General features: G+C 38.8%; 3 protein-coding genes across 3 annotated transcripts; 1 reads left to right on the forward strand and 2 right to left on the reverse strand.

Annotated features, from left to right (window-relative positions):
* Positions 1-399: 399 nt before the first annotated feature.
* Positions 400-7,887, reverse strand: LOC102717959 (diacylglycerol kinase 7-like). The gene is made up of 13 exons (XM_006647965.3): positions 7,387-7,887; positions 5,623-5,745; positions 5,191-5,328; positions 4,997-5,082; positions 4,585-4,681; positions 3,976-4,045; positions 3,376-3,458; positions 2,849-2,919; positions 2,328-2,405; positions 1,696-1,783; positions 1,241-1,357; positions 772-954; positions 400-670 (listed from the first exon to the last, which is right to left on the reverse strand). Exons 1-12 carry the CDS (start codon positions 7,750-7,752, stop codon positions 793-795), a joined length of 1,479 nt encoding a protein of 492 aa, XP_006648028.2. The 5' UTR covers positions 7,753-7,887; the 3' UTR covers positions 400-670; positions 772-792.
* A 7,314-nt stretch (positions 7,888-15,201) lies between these two features.
* LOC102718241 (eukaryotic translation initiation factor 3 subunit G-like) lies at positions 15,202-17,203 on the forward strand. The gene is made up of 2 exons (XM_006647966.3): positions 15,202-15,614; positions 16,490-17,203. The coding sequence occupies exons 1-2, from the start codon at positions 15,275-15,277 to the stop codon at positions 17,020-17,022; spliced, it is 873 nt and encodes a 290-aa protein (XP_006648029.1). The 5' UTR covers positions 15,202-15,274; the 3' UTR covers positions 17,023-17,203.
* A 317-nt stretch (positions 17,204-17,520) lies between these two features.
* Positions 17,521-19,646, reverse strand: LOC102703101. The gene is made up of 2 exons (XM_040520446.1): positions 19,489-19,646; positions 17,521-18,270 (listed from the first exon to the last, which is right to left on the reverse strand). The coding sequence occupies exons 1-2, from the start codon at positions 19,632-19,634 to the stop codon at positions 17,685-17,687; spliced, it is 732 nt and encodes a 243-aa protein (XP_040376380.1). The 5' UTR covers positions 19,635-19,646; the 3' UTR covers positions 17,521-17,684.
* Positions 19,647-21,336: the final 1,690 nt, after the last annotated feature.

The raw sequence follows: 21,336 nt of genomic DNA on the forward strand, positions 1-21,336 counted from the left end.
CCCTGGCTCTTCGCCCTCGCACGGAAAATTGCCATTCCTAAGGTGGCCCAACATGCTATGCATCATGACAAGGTTTTGCGGTGATAGGCGGTCATCAACTTGTGGCATATATAACTTGAGCGCATGGACAATGGTCTTGTAACATACAATAGGCTAAAGAGAGCCTAGTGCTCGACTCGCGCAGTTAACGAGACGAGGTAGCTCACAAGTTTCAAAAAAAATTATCCACCCTATGCATGATCTGATCCAAAGCCTAAGTTTCATACGAATAATTTTCTATGGAAGTTGAAGACGAAAATTTTCGTATGGAAGTTTTCAAAAAAAAAAAAGGTACTATGATGGCAGCACATATATGCCAATTAGTGAAGCCCGAGGCGCACAGGGTTTAATAAGGCTTGAAACCCGAGAGTAAAAGAATTCCAAATTGACGTGACGACGGGAAATGTGAGCAATTTACAGTACACAGTGTTTTCCTGGAATTTCTCGTTTGCTTTGACAGGAAAAATAACATTACAAATAAAGTTATATTTGTTTTCCAATGAAATAACCTAGGAACATAGTAATAATTTATATAGTACAACAGTACATTTTGGCACATAGTGCTCCGACCATGACTAATACCTGTAGCTGCTCCCGAACTATACATAATCTAACAATCTAGAATGCAACCCTGGTATGAAATGCAAAATTGATGACCGGTAAGTAGGGTGCTATCAGAAATACAGATCATTCAGGAAAAAAGAGAAGACTTTCAGTTTCAGGAATGTTTACCTGATTGAAACCGGGAAGATGTCATTGCTCCCCGTTTATCATCAGAGAAGGGTAAGGAACTTTGTTTATCTCGATAATGGTTGACTGCTCTTGTAGGAGTGGTTGTTTCCATGGCTCTCCATCCATTTGAACATACGCACGGTTCCATTGCCCACCCCTCATTTCAAACTTAATAGCTGCAGCCTGATAGATGACAAGGGTTTCAAAGGTCAAGGTCCATTATAAATTCATGAAGACAAAACAGAACATTCAAGAATATATCTACCAGTCTACCCACAATTCGGAATGTTTGTAAATTAAGTTAATCAATTAAAGTAGCGTTAAGTTGCATAATCTTCTAAAAACGTGTGTTATGTGGATTCCATGAAAAACTTGAGGTTTTATAGAACATGAGAATCTCATATGGGCATCCCAATAGAGTGATTTCTTCCCAACAGTCAATATAAAAGGAGAGATATGTAGCAAGTACCTGAGCGATGTGCTTTGCTTTAATAAGCTCAGCCATAACGAATGAAGCATGCCAGCCTTCTTTCAGACCGAATATTTCAAGCAATCCATCATCTGAATGAGCTTCAACAAAACCTTTCTGGGATTTGGAATAGAATAACGCATTATATTTTGTTTCTCAAAAAGGAAAAACAATAACACATCAGTTGCATAGAAGTGAAAAAAAAAAACCCGTGTGCACTCCCACTAAATGCAGTTGATTCTAGTTACTGCATGATCTAAACTGACAGAAAAAAATTCTTAAATAATGCATAGAAAGCCCTATAAAAAAATCTTAAATTATGAAAAAAAAATACCGCACAATCGTCCATGATGCAACTATAAGGTCATTTACCCCAAATGCAGATAGAAAGCCCTATATAAACAAATTAAAAATTGAGAGAACACATGCAATGAACATGAGAATGTATAACTAACTTTTTCAAGGTAGTCAGGTTTAAGATCACCCCATGGATGCCTTCCACTGCCGTAGTTGTATAAATTTAAGACCACCAGCGATCTAACACTGCAATTGGGAAAAGAATGCAAGCTGTGAATACAGCACCAGGATTCATATAAGTTCAAAAGAAATACACATTAGATTTTGAATGCCTGACACACCAGGTCACCAGCCAGTATGTACAGGAATACAGGATCATAATTGCATGCTTCTGATATTTTTAGAGAGAATTTTCTCAGAACTCACATATTTTTAGGGCAGAAGGACAAAGGAACATAAAATATAGGAATCTATTAGTATCCTCAAGTTTTGGCATCACATAGTTTAGGAAAATATGTAAAATCCTAAAATCATAGTTCGAAATATTGTATTAATCTTCACTACAGTTTTTTTCATATGTTGAGCTGAAAATTTGTGAACATAGGTCAGCTTGGCATCAGATCAGGTATATGCATACTTTGTTTTGTTACCAAGTGTCATCCATTATCCCTATATTATTACTTACATCTATTAAGTGTCAGCACCTGCATCTCACAGATTCGTTGAGTGATTCTTTTAGGATCATAGTTATTTAAAAGCCTTTTTCATATAAAAGAAACCAACAACTTGCCTTGAAGGCATTGGAACTTGCTCCCATTCAGAACAATTGACCTTTTTAATGTAAAGTCGCAAAATGTTCTTAAGCCCCCTGCATCAACAAACCATTTTATCAGCCTCAAACAAACATTAAGAGAACTGTGAAAACAAGGGAAGAATATCATTGCAAAGCTGTAATTTTATCAAACCATAGGACATGGAGATAAAAGCTAAAGATATGCTTCATTGCTATTGCATTATGATTAGTGCTATGGGGACATGAAATTTTTTTAGATAATAATGGACACATGAAACTTGAATTCATATCTTCAGATGTTAACTAATAATAAATTTGTCACGAGGTTTAGATCCGTGATACATCTGAAAAGTTCTGTATATCAAATGATCAAATCCTACAGTTAACCTCAAATCATGGCAGCGTCTGGATTCTTGAGTGGGACAAAAGAAAAGAACTGCCTGATACCATAAAGGTTTGAAGTTTGAACTTTGGAGCCATTTTTAGAATCCATGGAATGGCAGGTTATCTTTATATACCTTAACTGAGGGCTTGCTGTACAAGGTGTGCAGAACCACCCCTGCGTGCAGCTATAACCAGCATAAATCAACTGCATGAGAATAAAAAATAAAGATCATTACAATAATCACTTATAAGATATAACATTGTGATACCAATAACTATGTTACAGAAAAACTGAGATGTAACAAATCCGCAAACACATACAAATAAGACCCTGAAGCTGTTTTATTTCCTTTTTTTTCCAATTTCAAAAATGTAATAGAAGCGGTATCTCATCTAGCCTATCAGGTATACAGTAGGTTTTACAAGATAATAGTACGTCTAGAACTTATTGTAAAATGTGGGTACATAAAAAGAAGTTCTGTGCATGTGTGGGAATATGCGATCTGTCAGTTGTCGCACTTATCAGCTACTCACAAAATATGCAAGTGCTGTAGTGATTTGCTAACTGGCACACTCTTAATGCAAGGATTTTACCCATACCAGAGACTTTTAAGCTAATTAACAATACAGAAATAAAGAAAATTTGTCAACAACTCAGCACCTTGTTTGCAACTGGTCCTTGAGCAAGATATGGCTTTTCATCACGAAGATGGTGGAAGCCATAAGCAACTTGCGCATCCATGCCTGTTCAATATAAAATAAGCACTCAGCGATGACTCAAGATTCCAAAGTATTGCAAGAAGCAATAATATTCATATGAGAAAATCATAAATCAATTTATAATTGCTTGATGAAACTTAAATGATCAATAATATCTATATATGTCCTACAACTTTATGTCGTTAGTCATTACAGTAATTGTGAACGCCATGTTAACTTCTAGTTTGCCTATGTCACTCAGAACTTTAAACGACCAGCTGAAATACTATTTTCACTCAGAACTTTAAACGACCAGCTGAAATACTATTTTGTCAATATATTGGAAGTCTAATCACACAGTGAACTGAAGAAAAACTAGAACCTCTAACATAGGCGCCAGTTTATTAACCAGATAGTTTGAATATCAAAGATCTCTAACATAGGCAGGATAGAGATAGGAGTTATTTAATGAAAATTAATGCCTCTACTAAATGTAATCACCATGTAAAGTTCACAGGAAAAAAACAGAAGGAACAAAGAAATAAGGTTGATTAAGGAATACCAATACTAAGGTAGTTGTAGAATACTCCTTTATAGCAAGAAGCTTTCTCAGGTAATTCAGTGCCATTCTCCTACAAAATATTGGATGTGGTCCTTTAACAAAATCATATGAACTAGCATGTTCATCCGAGAGCATCCACAAGAAAGGAGGCAGTGTGATGTTTTTTAAGTATTTGTTGATAACTGACAGAGGAAAATAAAATGCTAGAGCAATCTTCGAAGTATCATATGGACAGGACTACATTGTTGGTGAGTCTCTTGTTCTTCACAACAGCAATGGTAGGATTAGGATTACAACACTGAGCACACCATGCAAAAACAACTACACATACTTAGTAAGCAGAGAAATGAATAGCATATATACAACTTAAATTACTTCTGAAAATAGTGAAGCATGGACTATCTGGCTCAGAAAGCATATGGTGTCATGTACAACTCAACTTACAAAAACCTTCCTTCAGGTTATAGAGCCATTACCTTTCAAATAACTTAATTTACTGGAGTATGGAGTGAATAGTGGAAGATGAATAGCACATTACCTACTGCCCAAGACTTTAAACTATGTTTTCTATATATTTCAGAGTAATCAGGGTGGATTTATAGTCAAAACCTGGCAAAGCTCCAGGCAGTCTGCAGGTTCTGTTTTCTTAAGTGCATATGGCAACTCTTTTATCTCTCCATCCGGCATCATAACTACAGCTTGCCAACTGCATGAAAATTAGTGTTTCTCAGTGCAGAAGTTATGAAGCATCTATGCACAGTTACTCTGAACCTGATAAAAATCAGCATAAAAAAACTGAAAATTAACATATCGACACCTTACTCTTCCTATTTACTGTGAGTGGTTATCTTGTGTTTACAGTTGACACATTGAACTACTTAGCACAAGTATAGCAGATAGGTAGATCAGAATTCATATGTTTTACTCAGGAGGGGAAACATATTCTGCAAAGTCAATCATTATTCTGTCCAAGCTAGCAATAAAAAATGGGAGCTGATAACATCCAATGGCCCTATCTCACCTGTCAAGACGGCAGGTGGGAGCTGTAGCTGCCTTGCTGAGGTAACGCTTTACAGCTGAACGCCAACCGAAGGGAAAAGAGCCACCCTGTTCATGTGCTAATTAGTTGTAGTATGAGGGAATCACGCACCTTCCTCAAAAGCTTAATTAGCATTGTAAATTTGAAAGACATGATATAAATAGAACAACCCTTACCCATCCAAATGATCTAGCAAGATCATTTCCTGTACCAAGTGGAATGATCCCTGTGGGTGGAACTGGTTCCCTTGACAACCTATAAAGATCTGTGAGACATCCAAGTACCCAACCAACTGTGCCATCACCACCAGCAACCTGCCAGGAAGAACTAGTGCAAGGATGTTATGAAAAGTAGCTGGAAGACAACGAGTGGACAACATAGGAGAACTTCAGCAAATAATAGTAAGAAGGAAAGAGCAAGGACACCCTGTCATAAATTATCTTGTAATAAGTAGATATGGTAGTAAAGGAAGCAGCAACTTTTGATAAGTTTTAACAGACGCTAATGCTTGACTACTTAAAAGCTTTTAACAGAACAAATCGAATGTGCAGAGAACCCCAAAATTATAACAAATGCAGTACCCTTAATAAAGCCCATTACACACGTACCACAATCCTCAACTTTTTACGTAAGGTCTTTGCACAATCATCACCTTGTTCGGCCAGTTTCTCCAAACAACCCAAACCATAGTTAATAAAATCAGAAGGCTTCACGACAGAGAGATCAAAGACCTGGAAATAGTTTCATCAGTATGTACTGTAGAACATAGAAAAGGATAAAAATAATTCTGAAAACATGTGTGAGTCCATAAAATGATCAGTTGATCACATGAAAAATAATTACGAATAATCTTCAAAGTGTAAGCGCACAATGCTTATATAAGCCATCCGCAGGTTTCAAACATTGGTGAATAATGAACTCAATAAAATTCAATGATTCCATGTTGAGCAAAAGTCACAAAAAATAAAACATAATAGTAATCAAATGCCATGTGTTCTATTGGAATTCGGAATAGCATGTTAAGCCAAAAATTAGAGGCAGTCGAACTAGTTTCTTGCTACTTCCACCCCAGAAGCAAGCATGGCGCTAAGGCCTTGTTTAGTTCCCAAAATTTTTTTCCAAAAACATCACATCGAATTTTTAGACACCTAAATAAAGCATTAAACATAGATGAACCAAAAAACTAATTGCACAGTTATAGAAGAAATCTTGAGACGAATCTTTTAAGCCTAATTAGTCCATGATTAGCCATAAGTGCTACAGTAACCACCATGTGCTAACGACGGATTAATTAGGCTCAAAAGATTCGTCTCGCGGTTTCTAGGCTAACCGTAAAATTCGTGTTTTCATTCGTGTTCGAAAATCCCTTTCGACGTCCGGTCAAACGTTCGATATGATGTTTTTACCAAAAAATTTTGGCAACTAAACACCACCTAAAATTCTATGTTTAAAATTTTGATCACCCGTCCCTCCCAATTTAATGTTTACTATTTTCAACATTTTTCTTCATCCCTCCATCTCAAGAAAGTTCCAGGGCCTTGCGAGAAAGTGAGGCACAGATGCACGATCTGATGGAGGCTGGAGATTTCACAACGACCTATCATCAGCATTTATTACGCATCATCAAACCGCCATGTTAGATAGTAGTAGTACCATCTCCTCGGCCTACCCTCAAGGCCCCAATCCCACTCCGCTTCAGCAAACGCAGCCTTTTCCGTTGCAACGTCCAAACTCCATTAAACAACACAATATTCATCATATCAATTGCACGATGAACTTTATGATCCACCGTGATAAGATCAGTCTCAATGCATAGTTTTATGCATAGTTACCAAAACCTGTAAACTAGATAGATAAGTTTTATGGGATGAAACTCCTCTCTCATCTCATGAAACTCTCTCATTTAATAACTCTGTCAAGCACCCTATTTAATATGTATAACACCCTATAAATCATGCGGACTGACCCAACCCAATAGGGAATCTAGAAGTTCCTTTTTGAGATGAAAATCTAGACCTATGGTGGTACAATAGTAACAATCCATTATCTAGAAAGTGGCAATTGAATTGATCTTATATGGCATTGTCCAAGCCAAAAAAAAATTCATCAGATCACAGGACGCACAGCTGTGGCCCCTCTTTCCGATAGTACCACTCTACAACGCAAGTTCACCGACAGTGCAAATTCCACAGAAATATGCTTAAATCGCTGCGAAATTTCAAAGGAATCTGAAAAGCAATGCATTGCAAGTCGCAAAACCATAGCAAGAGCAATCAACAAGCTAACAGCCAACACGAGAGCAACCGGGGGAAGTATGAAATTCGGAAACAGAGCTGCACGAGTGGCCGAGCCAATCGGCGACGTCATCACACCTGCTCCTCGTTGATGAGCTCGTGGAGCCGCACCTTGAGCTCGGGCCCGTGCCTACCACCACTCCTCGAGTTCACGAACACCACCACCGGCGTCACCGCCTCCGCCTCCACCTCCACCTCCACCTCCCCCTCCTCGCCCCTCCCCTTCTCCCCCGCCGCCGCCACGCCGGCAGCCTCGTCCTTCGCCTTCACGGCCGCCGCGACGGCCCGTCGCGCGTAGAGCGGCATCACGACCTGCCTCCGCAGCTCGGCCTTGTCCACCTCCTTCCCCCACACACCGCACGCCCGCACCGACTCCCAGATCGACGCCCTCGCCGACGGCGCCGTCGTCGGCGCGCTCCTCGCCCCCTCCTCCGCTCGCTCCATCGCCACAGCTACAGCCGCGAAGCAGCAACCCCCGTATCACTCGCAGCTTCAAGCTAAAGCAGCTTCGAGATTGTCTCCTATGGCGAGCGAGCTAGAGAGAGAGGAGAGAAAAAAGACGGAGCAATTGGGGGAAAAGGCGAGGGGCAAAATATTTTTTTTTCAGTGGGCTTTTATACGTGCCACTTGGGGTTGGGGTGGAGTTTTTGACTAGCACCGATTTGCGCGTTGTTTTTCCCGTGTACTGCTGCTTTGCACCTTCTTGGGTACCGATTGCGCGTGACCGTTACGTCTTGCCGGGGAATCGGGGATGGATTTCGGCTGCACGAATGATGATGAGTCTTGATGGTGTTTTTTTGCTGTGGTCACACAGCTCACGTCTACCTTGTTTGCTGTTTTTTTTACAGAAGACGGTGTTTATCTCACCCGTTTTGCAACCTATAAGAAGTCTTATTTATAACATTTCCATAATGATTGTTTGTAAATACTTCTTTTAAGAAATCCTAAGAAATCGAAGGAGTGTATCTAAAATAGTTTTTTAAGACGGTAAAAACAATTTATATCCCTAGTCACGCAGACTTTTTTTTTGCCGTTGAAGTCTTTAAAATAGAATTATGTCTATAGCTTTAACTATATATCATTAAACATCTCTCTGTATTTGCTTGGTAAAATCGTTCATTTTCAAGAAACTGATATTTTACCATCGCTATCATTTGTATATGAAGTAGTAAAAGAAAAATATGTGAACGGTATGGTGTCACATTAAAACTGAATTAGTTTACTCCTTTTGCGGCTAATGGTTTGCAGCAACATTAATCCCTTATCCTCGCGGACCAACTGCCAGAGTATAATAAATGGCTAATTAGGTTGCCGGTAAGGAATTGCTTTTGTCAGATCATGTCTTCGTTGAAAATTAAGGATCAGCAATGGCATAATATACTTAAAGAAAGCATCTCATATTCAAGCTTCTAGATGAGCTTGATAGCAATGTCACTTTCTACGAGATTAATTTCTTTCGGTCTCATATCTTCGTTTCTATTATACTTATACGCCAAAAGTTAAATTTCTTACTTTAAATTTAAATTTAGAGTAGATTTTAGTGTTTCTATCGTAGTTTATTTTTAAGACTTACTCACCCCGTTTTCCAATATAAGACTTTCTAGTCTTGTCTAGATATACGTATATAAATTATAAATTCATCAATTGATAAATTTAGACAAGTGGCTAGAAAAGTCCTATAATATGAAATGGAGATAGTAGCATTTAAATTGATAAGAACCTGCATATAAAAGTTTTATTTACAAATTATTTTTATTTATAAATATGACATTTGGCTTATTTTCTGATTAAGCTAATAAATAAACTATCACCCCATTATTATATAAAGCTCTGACAGTGGTTGAGGGCTTTAGCTATCAATGCTTACAGTGACACACGTCAATCCAATGGATGGTTGGATGCTCGCTTTCGCTTATTTGACATTAGCCATTATAATTTTTGATGCTTGTTAAGCTTTTGCTAAAACTAAATAAAAACCGTCAACCTCGTATCGCCCCCCTCTTTGGGCTGTCGACGTTGGGAACTATTTTTGGTAAAATAGAATATATAATGGTTACGATGGTTCGACGACACTAGTGAAATGTAAATAAATACTAGTATTAGAATTGACAGCAATACTAGTGTATGCTAAAAATCAAATACAATACAATAGCTCATAACCCAATGGGTTGATTGTTTGTCTTTTTTTAAAAAAAATCATACGTCATATTTATAATAAAATATTTTATATGCATGGTCGTAGCGGTTTACAAGTCAAGGCTTAAAAAGAAACTACGATAAAAAAGCTCTAAAATCTACTCTAAATTTAAGGTTAAAAATTTAAATTTTAGCTTATAAGCATAAGTAGAAACGAAAAGACAGGATGTTGCGTCGGACGTTTGACGGAATATCGGAAGGGGTTTTGTACATGAATGAAAAAACAAATTTTATACCTCGCCTGAAAACCGCGAGATGAATCTTTTGAGCCTAATTAATCCTTCATTAGCACATATGGATATTGTAGCACTTATAGCTAATCATGGACTAATTAGGTTTAAAAGATTCGTCTCACGATTTCCCCCTAACTATACAATTAGTTTTTTTCATCTATGTTTAATGTTCTATTTAGGTGTCCAAAGATTTGATGTGATGTTTTTGGAAAAATTTGGGAACTAAACGGACCCTAAGTATAGCTAAATTTCATTGTCATATAAAACTAGCAAACCATTTATTTAGTCCCCTTTTCTCATAATGTGATTGCCAATTGCAATAATATGGGAGAACCGTTTCCTCTAGCTACCATTTTATTCCCTTGTCATCTCCAACAATGTTCAATATCTGCCCCCTAGAACTTCTTAATTTTATATTCCTCCTAATAATGGCCAAAAATGTGTTAGATTTGAAAGTCTTTTTTAATTCCCAATTGCTCCAACCGATAAAAATAGGAGGATTGTCGGAGTTAAGAAATATTTAGGTGGAGAGTTATTTTATGACGTCTTCTAATATAATAATTTTGGGACTTGATTTTTTAACTCTCTCTTGGATATGCTTAACAGCAACAAAGGTTACTCATCCCATTGCAACAGGGCATTTGTTTTCATTCAGCAATTTTGGATTTTTATAGGCACGATTCTTGAGCTCCTAAATACTGTTTCATATAACATATTATATAGTAACTTTATAAAATATTTTTTACTTCTATTCTAAGATTTCTTATGTGTCTAGATTTATCTATTTATTAATATTTATATATATGTTTAAACTCGTTAGCATTCGTATGAATCATAATATTAGAAAGTCTAATGTGAAATGGGGGTATCAGTAGTTAATTTAGTGATTATATCCCTAAGCAACTATTATAAAATTTAAATAATATACTGATCCTTAACCTGGCTATCCAAAACACCACCTGAAGCATCTGCAGTATTTTGTTTGACGTGATTGTTTGTTTTGCCAGGGTGATTGGTGAGGGACAAAAAGTAGTGCGCCTAGCGATTCCTTCCCATCTCCTTGCAAATTCGCCGGCAGCTTGTCATGTGGAAAAGGCTGGGAGAATGTGTGTAGTGGGGCACCCACGCAAGGCAAAACCCAACCCAACCCACTAGAGAGGCTGCCTTTATTCCAGGCTTTCCAGCGTCTGCCCGCCCAGTGGCGTCAAGCGCACGGTTGGTAGCAGCAGCCGCGTACACCAGCAGTAGGCCGCAGTGACGCTTCTGCCGGCTAACCACCTCCCACCACGTAAATTTTGGCATGTGATCCTCTGCTCCGGTCATACCTAAATTTTTAGAGCATCTTTGAGGGATATTTAAAATTAGTCTCTAAAATTGAATTTTTGGGATTATACTAGACAGGGATATTTAAAATTAATCTCTAAAATTGAATTTTTGGGATTATACTAGACACTATGTCTTCATGTTTTTAACAGGTTACCAAATACATTCATAATATTTACGTATGTCTAAATTTAGCTTACTTGTATTCTAAATTTGAAAAAAATATGTGTTCTTAATTCAAGTTATTCATTTTAAACTTCTGTTGGTGGACCGTGTAATTTTTAGGCAAAATTTACTACGGGCATCGAAAAAACGTGTAATTAGAAAGTAGACACCGTAAGATCATAAATTTGCTGTAGAGCACCACAAAAATGTGGTAAGTACCTGGTAGACACTCCGACCATTATTTTATTAATTTTGAAGTCAAAATTTTTAAAAATGACGAGATTGCCCTCAGTGGCCACGTTGCCGCCACCCTCACCACAGCTGGGTTGCCGCCTACTTAGTTGCCCTGTAGGCTAGGGTGCGGCACCGAGACCGACCGGGTCTGGTTCGACTAGACTCAGTCGGTATAACGGGTTGGCCACCAAGGACGATCTCGTCATTTTTAAATTTTTAACTTTAAAATTAATAAAATAATGGCCAGAGTGCCGCAGCAAATTTATGATCTTACGGTGTCCATCAGCTAATTACACGTTTTTCCGATGACCCGTAGCAAATTTTGCCTAATTTTTATGCCCAATATTTTTTAAGATAAACCCAATACAAATTTTCCAAAAGTAAAATATTAGCATTTTTTCAAAAATGCTTAATATTTTATGTATATATAATATTTGTCTATATTAGATTTTTATATAGTAAATTCACATATAAAAATATAAATATATATCATGTAAGTTTGTTTAACTAAAATTTACATATAGGCGTGGCGAGGCGTAGCAGATGACGACAGGAGAGGAGACGGCAGCGGCACGTGCGAGCCGCGGTGGCTGCCGTTGCCAGGCTGACACACAGCGCGGCCATCATTGGAAGGGGTTTCAAGTTTTGAATTGATGACAGTGGGATGGGGAGGACCGTGGCCCGGCTGGCTGGACCGGGGCGGAGGAACCGAAGGGTGGGTGGGGGCCCCGCGCCGCGCTGCGGTCACACAGCGAGTCAGGTTCGGTTACTTCTTCCTTCGACCTTGTCTTGTTTTAGTAGTGTCCTATAATAACTCTATTTTTTATTTTTTTATCAATGTTTAATCATTCGTTTTATTTGAAAAATTTATAAAAAAATTTAAAAAATTAATCACACGTAAAGTAATATTTATATTTATCATCTAGTAAGAAAAGATATTAATCACAAAAAATTTTAAATAAGACAAAGAGTCAAAACATTATATAAAAAACTAGAAAATAATCTAATTTTAAAACGGAGGCAGTAGAAAAGAAGAAAACGAAGGGGAAAACCCAAAGCGAAGAAAATGGTAAAGAGAAACTTCTGAAGAAGAGTGAAATGACCGGATAGGAAGGAAGTGACTGGGCGTACGACTGTACTCCCTCTGTCCAGGAAAATATTTTTTTTGTTTATCATGTCTAATGTTTGCATTAGATCATTTGTTTTATTAGAAAATTTTTGAGAAATTTAAGAAAAATCAGTCACACGTAAAGTATTATTCATGTTTTATAATCTAATAAAAACAAAAATAGTAATCGTAATTTTTTGAAATAAGATAAAGAGTCAAACAATATAAAAACTAAAAAATTAATTTATTTTGGGACAGAGAAACTACGTAAGTGGGGCTTGTTTTATATACGAGTACCTAATGCGAAAATGGATAGTCAGGGGTTGTTTAGTTTGCAAAAAATAATTTACAAAAACATCACATCAAAATTTTAAACACATATTTGAAGTATTAAACTTAGTCTAATTACAAAACAAATTTTAGATTCCGTCTGAAAACTGCGAGACGAATCTTTTGAGTCTAATTAATCTGTTATTAGCACATATTGTTTACTGTAGCACTTATAGCTAATCACGTTCTAATTAGACTCAAAAGATTCGTCTCACTATTTCCTTCATAACTATGTAATTAGTTTTAGTGTTTATATATATTTAATGCATCATTTAGATGTTCAAAGATTCGATAAGATGGTTTTGGGAAAAAAATTTTGGGAACTAAACAGCCCCTCAGTCAGTCAGTGTGTGGCCGGACTTATTATTCGTGTTAAAAATGAGATAAATCGATAATATACGATTAGTTGAGTACAGCTATTATAAATTTAAAGAGATATATTCATGCAATATCTTTAAAGGAACTTATATATATATATATATTTAAAAATGTTTTGTACCCACTCCTCCCTCCCACACATAACATCTCCCACGTACCTATACAAAATAAAAGAAACTATAATTAAATCGTACTGTAATTCACTTTATATCACTCTAATGTATTTGTTTCATACTTTAATAAAGTACAATGTAATTGTTGCTAAAAGTTAATTTATTTTAAAATAAATAAGAGGGTCAAGGATTAATATTATTTGCTCGGTCCAACAGCAGTACCCGATTTTCCGATGTCTCCACTGCGATTCAATGTTCTGGAAATTCTCCGTAGCAAAATGGTCCCGTGACTTCATTTCTACTCGTTCAAAACAAATGTTCTGGATCATGCAACCAAGCGAATTTGGTGACTCGTGACGTGCTTGCATCAAGGCATGTATTCTTTGGGTGGACTTTTATTTTTTCTCTTTTTGTGTGTGTGAGAGGGAGGTTCTTTGGGGGGCTGATGAAGCAGCTAGGAACGACTAGAGGCCCATTCGGTCGAAAGACCCATAATAGATGAAAAAGGTCCACATTTGACCCCTCAATTAATAACAGGTTAAGTCATTTTATATCCCTTAACCGTAAAACCGGGCACTACTCTATGTGGTCACCGATGATCTATGGTACGGCGACGAATGGAAAGAACTACTGCCTCCGTTTAATCACGTAAGATGTTTGTTTATCGTAACGTTTGATCATTCATCTTATTTAAAAATATAGTATAGATATAAAAAACGAACAGTTGTGCTTAAAATTCTTTTGATAATAAAGTAAGTCACAAGCAAAATAAATTATATTTCTATAATTTTTTGAATAATACAAATGATCAAATATTATAAAAAAAAATAAATATCTTACATTATAAAATGGAGAGAGTAAAAATACAACAGTCCTTACCAACAGACATGCGAAGAAACATGGCAGTGAAAGATGACTACGATGAGTTATCCCAACGGTGGAGATGTTTGGGTCTTTGGGTACTCATGTGGACTCTAGCATGGGTGGAGTTAGTATGTGCAAAGAAAATTAGAAGAGAAAAGGGAGAAAAAGAGACAAGCATGCATGTTTTCTAGTAGTATTTTTTGAGAAAATTAATACTGTATTGAAGTGTTGTATTAACGTGGTTTTTTTTAGAAAAATAGTTGAAGCTCCCTCTGCCCTAGGGAAAAAAAAACAACCTATGTGTTTGAACTTGGACCGCAAGAAGTTCTTTTATCCTTTTGGATATAGAGTAAATATTTGCGTTATGGATGATAGTTAATGGTTCCATCACTTGTGGTTCTCTCTTTACAAATAACCGTTGCTGCAAAACTGGAGCAATTTTTTTTCAAGATTACGACTAATTTAATCAAACTATCTTAAAACAACATGTTTAAGACGATATATCACAAAACAAAAGATTTAACACTAAATTTATCATTGAAATGCATACTTAAATCAAGCATCACAAAACTACAATTCTACTTTAAAAGTTATCACACAACTATATTTACAGTTTAAATGTATAGCTCTAATGCTATACTAGAGCTATAAAAGTTATAGTTATATGATGAAACTCTTCCAAAACTCATAGTTTTGTGACAACTTTGTTACTAAATCTATAGCAATCTTGTGCTTAGCCCGCAGCTTTGTGATCCACTGGCTTAACTAAATCTACATGTTTAGGATAATGTGATAAATTATTATGCATTTTGCAAAATTTACTCGCAAATATGTGAGTTCTTACGAGGAGGCCCAGAAAACATGTCTGTCAGGCCCAAGTAATCCGGCCCATTCAGCGCGGATCCACCCTTATCGGACACACAGCACGATCCGAGCGGATCCACCCGTTCCACTTCCAGTCTCCCACGCCGCCGCCCCGAAACCCTAGCGAGCGCCGCGGCGGGATCGAGCAGGCGAGCACCATGGCCGTGGAGGCGGCGGCGACGCAGAAGATCAGGTGGGGGGAGCTCGAGGAGGACGACGAGGGGGACCTCGACTTCCTGCTCCCGCCCCGGGTGGTCTTCGGGCCCGACGAGAATGGCTTCAAGAAGGTGGTGGAGTATCGCTTCGACGACAAGGGCAACAAGGTGAAGGTCACCACCACCACCCGCGTCCGCAAGCTCGCCCGCGCCCGCCTCTCCAAGAGCGCCATCGAGCGCCGCTCGTGGCCCAAGTTCGGCGACGCCGTGCACGAGGACGTCGGCGCGCGCCTCACCATGGTGTCCACTGAGGAAATCGTCCTTGAGCGCCCACGCGCCCCAGGTTGCCACTTCTCCGTTTGTGCCCCCTTCCTATCTAGATCTGCATCGATTGATTTGTTTCTTGCTATGCGAGACCATCATCAGAACTAGATAAGGTTGTATTGGAATGTTTCATGTTGTTTATTCCTCTAGATAAGATAGGCAACATAATCGGTGCTGGCGATCTATTTAGGAAGCAGCAGCTGCTGATGTCCTTACCGTCTACATACGTCAAGCCTTTGTGTTATAATCTTTCTCGTGCACTTGATTGGTTTCAATTTTGTCTGTAAAAATGTATAGTAATGTTTTTATTGAGCTCTATACGAGTATTTCGGTGAGTAATTAGGATATATATAAACTCAAGAATATCATTTCAAGTATTATCTTTGTGGTACCGAAGCAATGGTGGGGAATAATTTTGTAAGGGTGGGATGGTGTGCGATCATGCAAACTAACACATCTCTGTTCTTATGAAGAAAAATGTTGAAATACTGATCTTTTGGTAGAGCATGTAGACAATTTTGTGTGAGCAACCTATTTTTGTCAGTGTTAGGTAATTGATTGTGGTTCAGTGTGTGTTGTCCGTGTATAATGTTAGACTGGATTTTCGTATCATAGTGGCAATGAATTGTTAGTTTTGGTGTTCAAGAATTATTTACCAATAATCTCATCTATGAACCTCATTCTCATAACAATTGGCCCTTGAAGTCATCTTATTTAATTATTCTCACTGTGATCATTGCTTGTGGTCTTCTAATGTATTAACATGAATCTTATTAGTGTAGCTTATAGTGCAGTCTTGTTGAGAAATGAAAACCTCCATTTTCTTTTGGTTCCAAAGGCGCTATGCCAGCTAACTTCGCTGTATGCCTTTGTTTTTTTGGTTGCTAACTGTAGGGAGCAAAGCTGAAGAACCAAGCACTTCTGGTGATCCACTGGCAAGTAAGAGTGGTGCAGTTCTCATGGTTTGCAGAACCTGTGGGAAGAAGGGTGACCACTGGACTTCAAAGTGCCCCTACAAGGACCTTGCTCCCCAGGCAGAAGCTTTTGTGGACAGGCCTCCTACTGCTGATGGCCCTGGACCATCAGGTGGCACTGTCAAGGGATCATATGTTCCTCCAAGCATGAGGCCTGGTGCTGTTGATAGGGTTGGACACGACATGAGGCGTAGGAATGATGAGAATTCTGTCCGTGTGACCAATCTATCAGAGGACACCCGTGAACCTGATCTCCTTGAGCTATTCCGCACATTTGGCCCGGTTAGCCGTGTCTATGTTGCGGTGGATCAGAAGACTGGAGCAAGCAGGGGCTTTGGCTTTGTCAACTTTGTGCACAGAGAGGATGCTGAGAAGGCTATCAGCAAGCTCAATGGGTATGGTTATGATAACCTTATCCTACGTGTTGAGTGGGCAACACCAAGGCCGAATTAGTTCTGTTACTGTTCGATCAGTATGTCTCCAAATATTTCCTTTTGCGCATATCCTGTGTTCTGAACTTATGATGTACTATTTTTATTTGGACGAGATTAATAAACTCGCAGCTATTTCCTCAGTCAGCTAATCTTTGCAGGCTTGTATTTGTATCATTGTATGGATGTGCGAGAGTTTCATACATTACACCGTGATGTTCATTGGAGATTTTCTGATTTGGTTGGTTGTCGCTCATCTTCTGCAACCCCTGCAACCGCAGGCATTCCGCAATGTGCATGGCAGTTTATTTTATGCTCCCGATCATGAGACTTGCTAGGTACTTTTGTACTCTGATTAACTTTAGCGAAAGAAATGATCAGGTTAGATGTTGTGACAACCGGCAAAAATATGTTGCATCTACATAACGATTGATATATGATTGCAGCATACTTCAAGTTATAATTCAATCAGAGGCTCTTGTTGTCTGTACCTACCATTAATACTCCTCAAACTCAAAATAGCATCATTCGATGGCAGTATGGTACAAAATGAGTAACAACAAAAAGATCACAAATCAAGGACCTTACACAACAAAAGTATATGTCCAAGCCTGTACCGCAAAACCTCCTGCAAATAGCTTAGCTGAACTTGCAGGTAATCCTCTTCCTCGTCCAGAATCAACCTCACTCATCGAAGTGAGAGGCATGGTGGATGCACATGAACCACTTGCCATCAACCTTCTCAAAGACATTGGTCGCAACCTGCCTTCCCCAGCTGCTGCTCCCTTTGGTCTTAACCAGCTCCAGGCAGGTCACGTAGCCAAGATCACCCCTCACATGGACCTCAACGTCCTGCAGATCAATCTGGAGAGGAAACTCATAGTCGGCATCGCATACCATCTCCCAGCTCTGCATCACCATGTCGTAGCCCGATATCCGGCCTGCCGAAGGATGAACGACATACACATGGTCGCCCTTCGCCCAGGTCGAATGCATCGTAACGAGATCACCGTTCTTGAAAGCATTGTAGAACCGTGTATTCGCTGCCAAGATAGCGGACCTGCTGTCTTCCTGGAGAACTCGCAGCTCATCCCTTAGCTTTGCGGCTTGGGCATAGTCTTCTTCCTTGATCGCTATCTCTAAGTCACGCTGCAGAGTTTCCTCGTCCTGGGTGATGCTCTCAGTGCTTGGACTTCCTTCTGCCTCTCCGCTTTTCACATGAACTGTACTGACTTTGTTCGCACGGGTGCTTGTCATTTGAAGTCCTGTGCTGTTGGGAGGAAAATAGTTAATTGCAAAACCCTAAAGCATACTGGTGACGATTTGTTAAAGTAAGCATTCTATTCATACCAGGCCAAATATTGAATGTAAGCATTTTTTAAGTTGATGTAACCGCATAGCTATTAGAATCAATGGTGGTACACACTACTCAGGAGTGAGGACTAACTGCATAAGCGTACAGCAAGAAAAGACTGGGCTACTACGGAAAGTAGGCCAAGAGAAACGTAGAATAGAAAGAAAAACATGGGAATAGGATGGGATTGCATGAGTGAAATAGATGATTGGAAATCATAGGAAAAAAAAATGAAACGGGGTGTTTGGAACAAAGGAATTAGCTAAACACAAGAATCGCATTAAATTACGCAAATTTTAATTATAGTCACTTGAAGTCTTTAATTGATTGCCTTGGACTTAGCAAACAGAAAGAAATTGGAGATTCTTGTGGCCATTTGAATTCCTACGTTTTTCATATGAAATCTATGGAAAAGGAAATTTTCCTCCACTTCTTCTATACCCTGATCCTCCATTCCAAATGGGCAAATGGTGTCAACCCGTGTAGAAATTTGAATCCAACAGTTTTCCTCCAAATATCCTTGAACCATACCTGAGAACACTAAACCTAATGAAAGTAAAATGAGCAATATAGTGGCAAGTTATTGAAACATTTTAAGCACGACTGCAGGATCAACAGAGTAGATATGAGATTCAACCAGTGAATTGAGAACGTAGTAGGATCTAACCTAACTATAGAATTAGTTGAAGCTATTTATGTCACATGATAAGGAATATAGCAACCTGAAATCTACATCGTCACTCCAGTTCAGATGTACAGACTTGAATTCAGCCGCCGCCTCAGTTTTAACACCTGTGCCACCTAATTACTTCAGAACACCAAACTAACACAGGACCTTCATAATTCAGTGAAAAAATTCTAGTAATTTTTAAACGAAAAAATTCGAATTTTACTCGAGTTATTCTTGCCTAGTGGTTTAGTTCTCCACACTATGATGTAAATTGGGGGAGAGGGAGCCTGGCTTCCCCAACGCATGCAATTGCCGACTCGGGACCAAAGAGTCATGAACCCAAGATCCCTCCATCACCCTAAAATGCCCAATACCCTGACGCTAAAATCTACCATAACCCAATATTTTCTACGAGAAAAACCAGCTAATTAAGCTTGAAGCGAAGCTTAGAGAAGAGGTCTCACAGGCTCTTGGACCCCACTACGCGGAAGCAGCCCACAGCCGAGGTCGCAGTCGAGACAGACGAGGGAGCAACCGTCCGCCACCAAGCCCTCCCCGGCGTGGCCGCCGCCGCCGCCGCCATAGTAGCAGAAGGATTTGGAGCCGCCATGACGAGACCAGTCACCGGTGCGTGTGGATGGGTAAGGTTTTCCCCTTCCTCCTCGCTTCTTGGGCCGTTCTTCCCGGCCCGTCTATTGGCTCCATGAATGGGCACTGCTCGGCCCAAAGCCCAGCATTATTTACCAATCAACACCAGTATTGCAGGAGTGAAAGAAAATTCAGGCTCCATCCGTTGCATTTTTTTTCTTTCAATCGGATGGAATATACATGCTCCCTTGGTTTCATGTTGTAAGTTTTTTTTAGCTATGGATAAATTTATCTAGTGATCAATACATAATAGTTGTATATATGTCTAAATTTATTACTCCCGTCTCTAAATATTCAATGCCGTCGACTTTTTTATACACGTTTGACCATTCATCTTATTAAAAAAATTATAAAATATGTAAAATTATATATATAAAAGTATACTTAATAATAAATAAAATGATATAAAAATAATTAGTAATTATGCAAATTTTTTGAATAAGACGAATAGTCAAACGTGCATTAAAAAATCAACGGCGTCAAACATTTAGAGACAGAGGCAAGTATTTATATAAAATTAAAGAATGATAGATCATATAAAATTAGTCTTATACCGTAAAATGGATACAGTACATATTCACCACTCCACACATCATACTCATGTGCTTGCAAATGTAGCTCTTACTGTCAGATGAAAGATAACGATAAATTTCTAGGGTAATTAAAACCCTATCGGATGAGTACTTGCGCACATTTAATATTATGAGCACGGAGATTTAAATTTTGGTGGATAGAGTGATCAGTTATGTATCTATGACTTCATCACCACATCACCTTTGTGTCCCTTTTATCTGTTCCATTCCTTTCTATATGGTTGGCACGGTTTGATATTATTATAGAAGTTTTCACCAGTAATTTCTCCCTGTAAAATTGAAATACCTAGAATGTTGTATGGCACAGGTAGGAGTGGCAATGGGCTAAGGCATGTGGGTTCTTTCATAGCCATATTTAATTCTTAAAAAATAGTTCAAAACTATATACAATTTTATTTTCAACTTGTTTTAAACCCAACCCTTACCTTTTGTTGACAAAATGGTTGGGCCCACTACCACCCACCCCTAGGCACAGGCATATGTAACTATCATTCACTCACCATAACCAGATAATTTTAGAACTTGTACTGACATGAGTGGTAACAATCAACAACATTCTCAGCGAATTTTGAAAGAGAGAGAGAGAGAGAGTAAAAGGCTTCGATCACAGCTCCCACGCAGCACTCTCGCACTGCCTGTTTGCATCTATCTGCGTGAGAGCGACTCCTGAAGAAGCTGCTGGCCCCAGCTCGCTGAACACCAAACAGTAAACACTAGACACTAGTGCACTGCCTCTACTAAGTATTCTGAAGTTGTAGCTGGACGTACACATGCATACACATTGATATATACATGTTGCAGTATTGCTTTTGTTGCTGTCGCCGTAGGCATGTATGCCTGCTGCTAATCGTTGCCACTCTCACCAACCACATTTTTGGGGGGCAAGCATGGCAAATTGGCGATGGCATGTGGCACTGAAATCCAGTAGTGAAAATTAAGCAGCAAAGCTGCGGTTGCCCATGCCACAGCCACTCAGTGCATGCAGGACGGCTCGGACTTTGATGCAGTAGCTGTGTCCTGTGTGCCGCTGCTGCCACTGAATTTAGCCGGGGTAGTGCGTGGATGGCTGCT

The sequence above is a fragment of the Oryza brachyantha genome, chromosome 2, assembly GCF_000231095.2.
Source record: "Oryza brachyantha chromosome 2, ObraRS2, whole genome shotgun sequence".
NCBI classification, from domain to species: Eukaryota; Viridiplantae; Streptophyta; class Magnoliopsida; order Poales; family Poaceae; genus Oryza; species Oryza brachyantha.

Bases quoted from the DNA above. Each gene is read 5' to 3' on its own strand.
- LOC102717959 (XM_006647965.3), bottom strand. From the start codon at position 7,752: ATGGAGCGAGCGGAGGAGGGGGCGAGGAGCGCGCCGACGACGGCGCCG. The intron at 4,046-4,584 runs GTTTTGACTATA...AATATTTTGTAG, and splicing joins ACTGCCTGGAGCTTTGCCAG to GAGAATGGCACTGAATTACC. The intron at 955-1,240 runs GTACTTGCTACA...GTCATCTATCAG, and splicing joins AAGCAAAGCACATCGCTCAG to GCTGCAGCTATTAAGTTTGA.
- LOC102703101 (XM_040520446.1), bottom strand. From the start codon at position 19,634: ATGGCGGCTCCAAATCCTTCTGCTACTATGGCGGCGGCGGCGGCGGCC. The intron at 18,271-19,488 runs GTGAGACCTCTT...TCCTCCCAACAG, and splicing joins GTAGTGGGGTCCAAGAGCCT to CACAGGACTTCAAATGACAA.
- LOC102718241 (XM_006647966.3), top strand. From the start codon at position 15,275: ATGGCCGTGGAGGCGGCGGCGACGCAGAAGATCAGGTGGGGGGAGCTC. The intron at 15,615-16,489 runs GTTGCCACTTCT...TGCTAACTGTAG, and splicing joins TGAGCGCCCACGCGCCCCAG to GGAGCAAAGCTGAAGAACCA.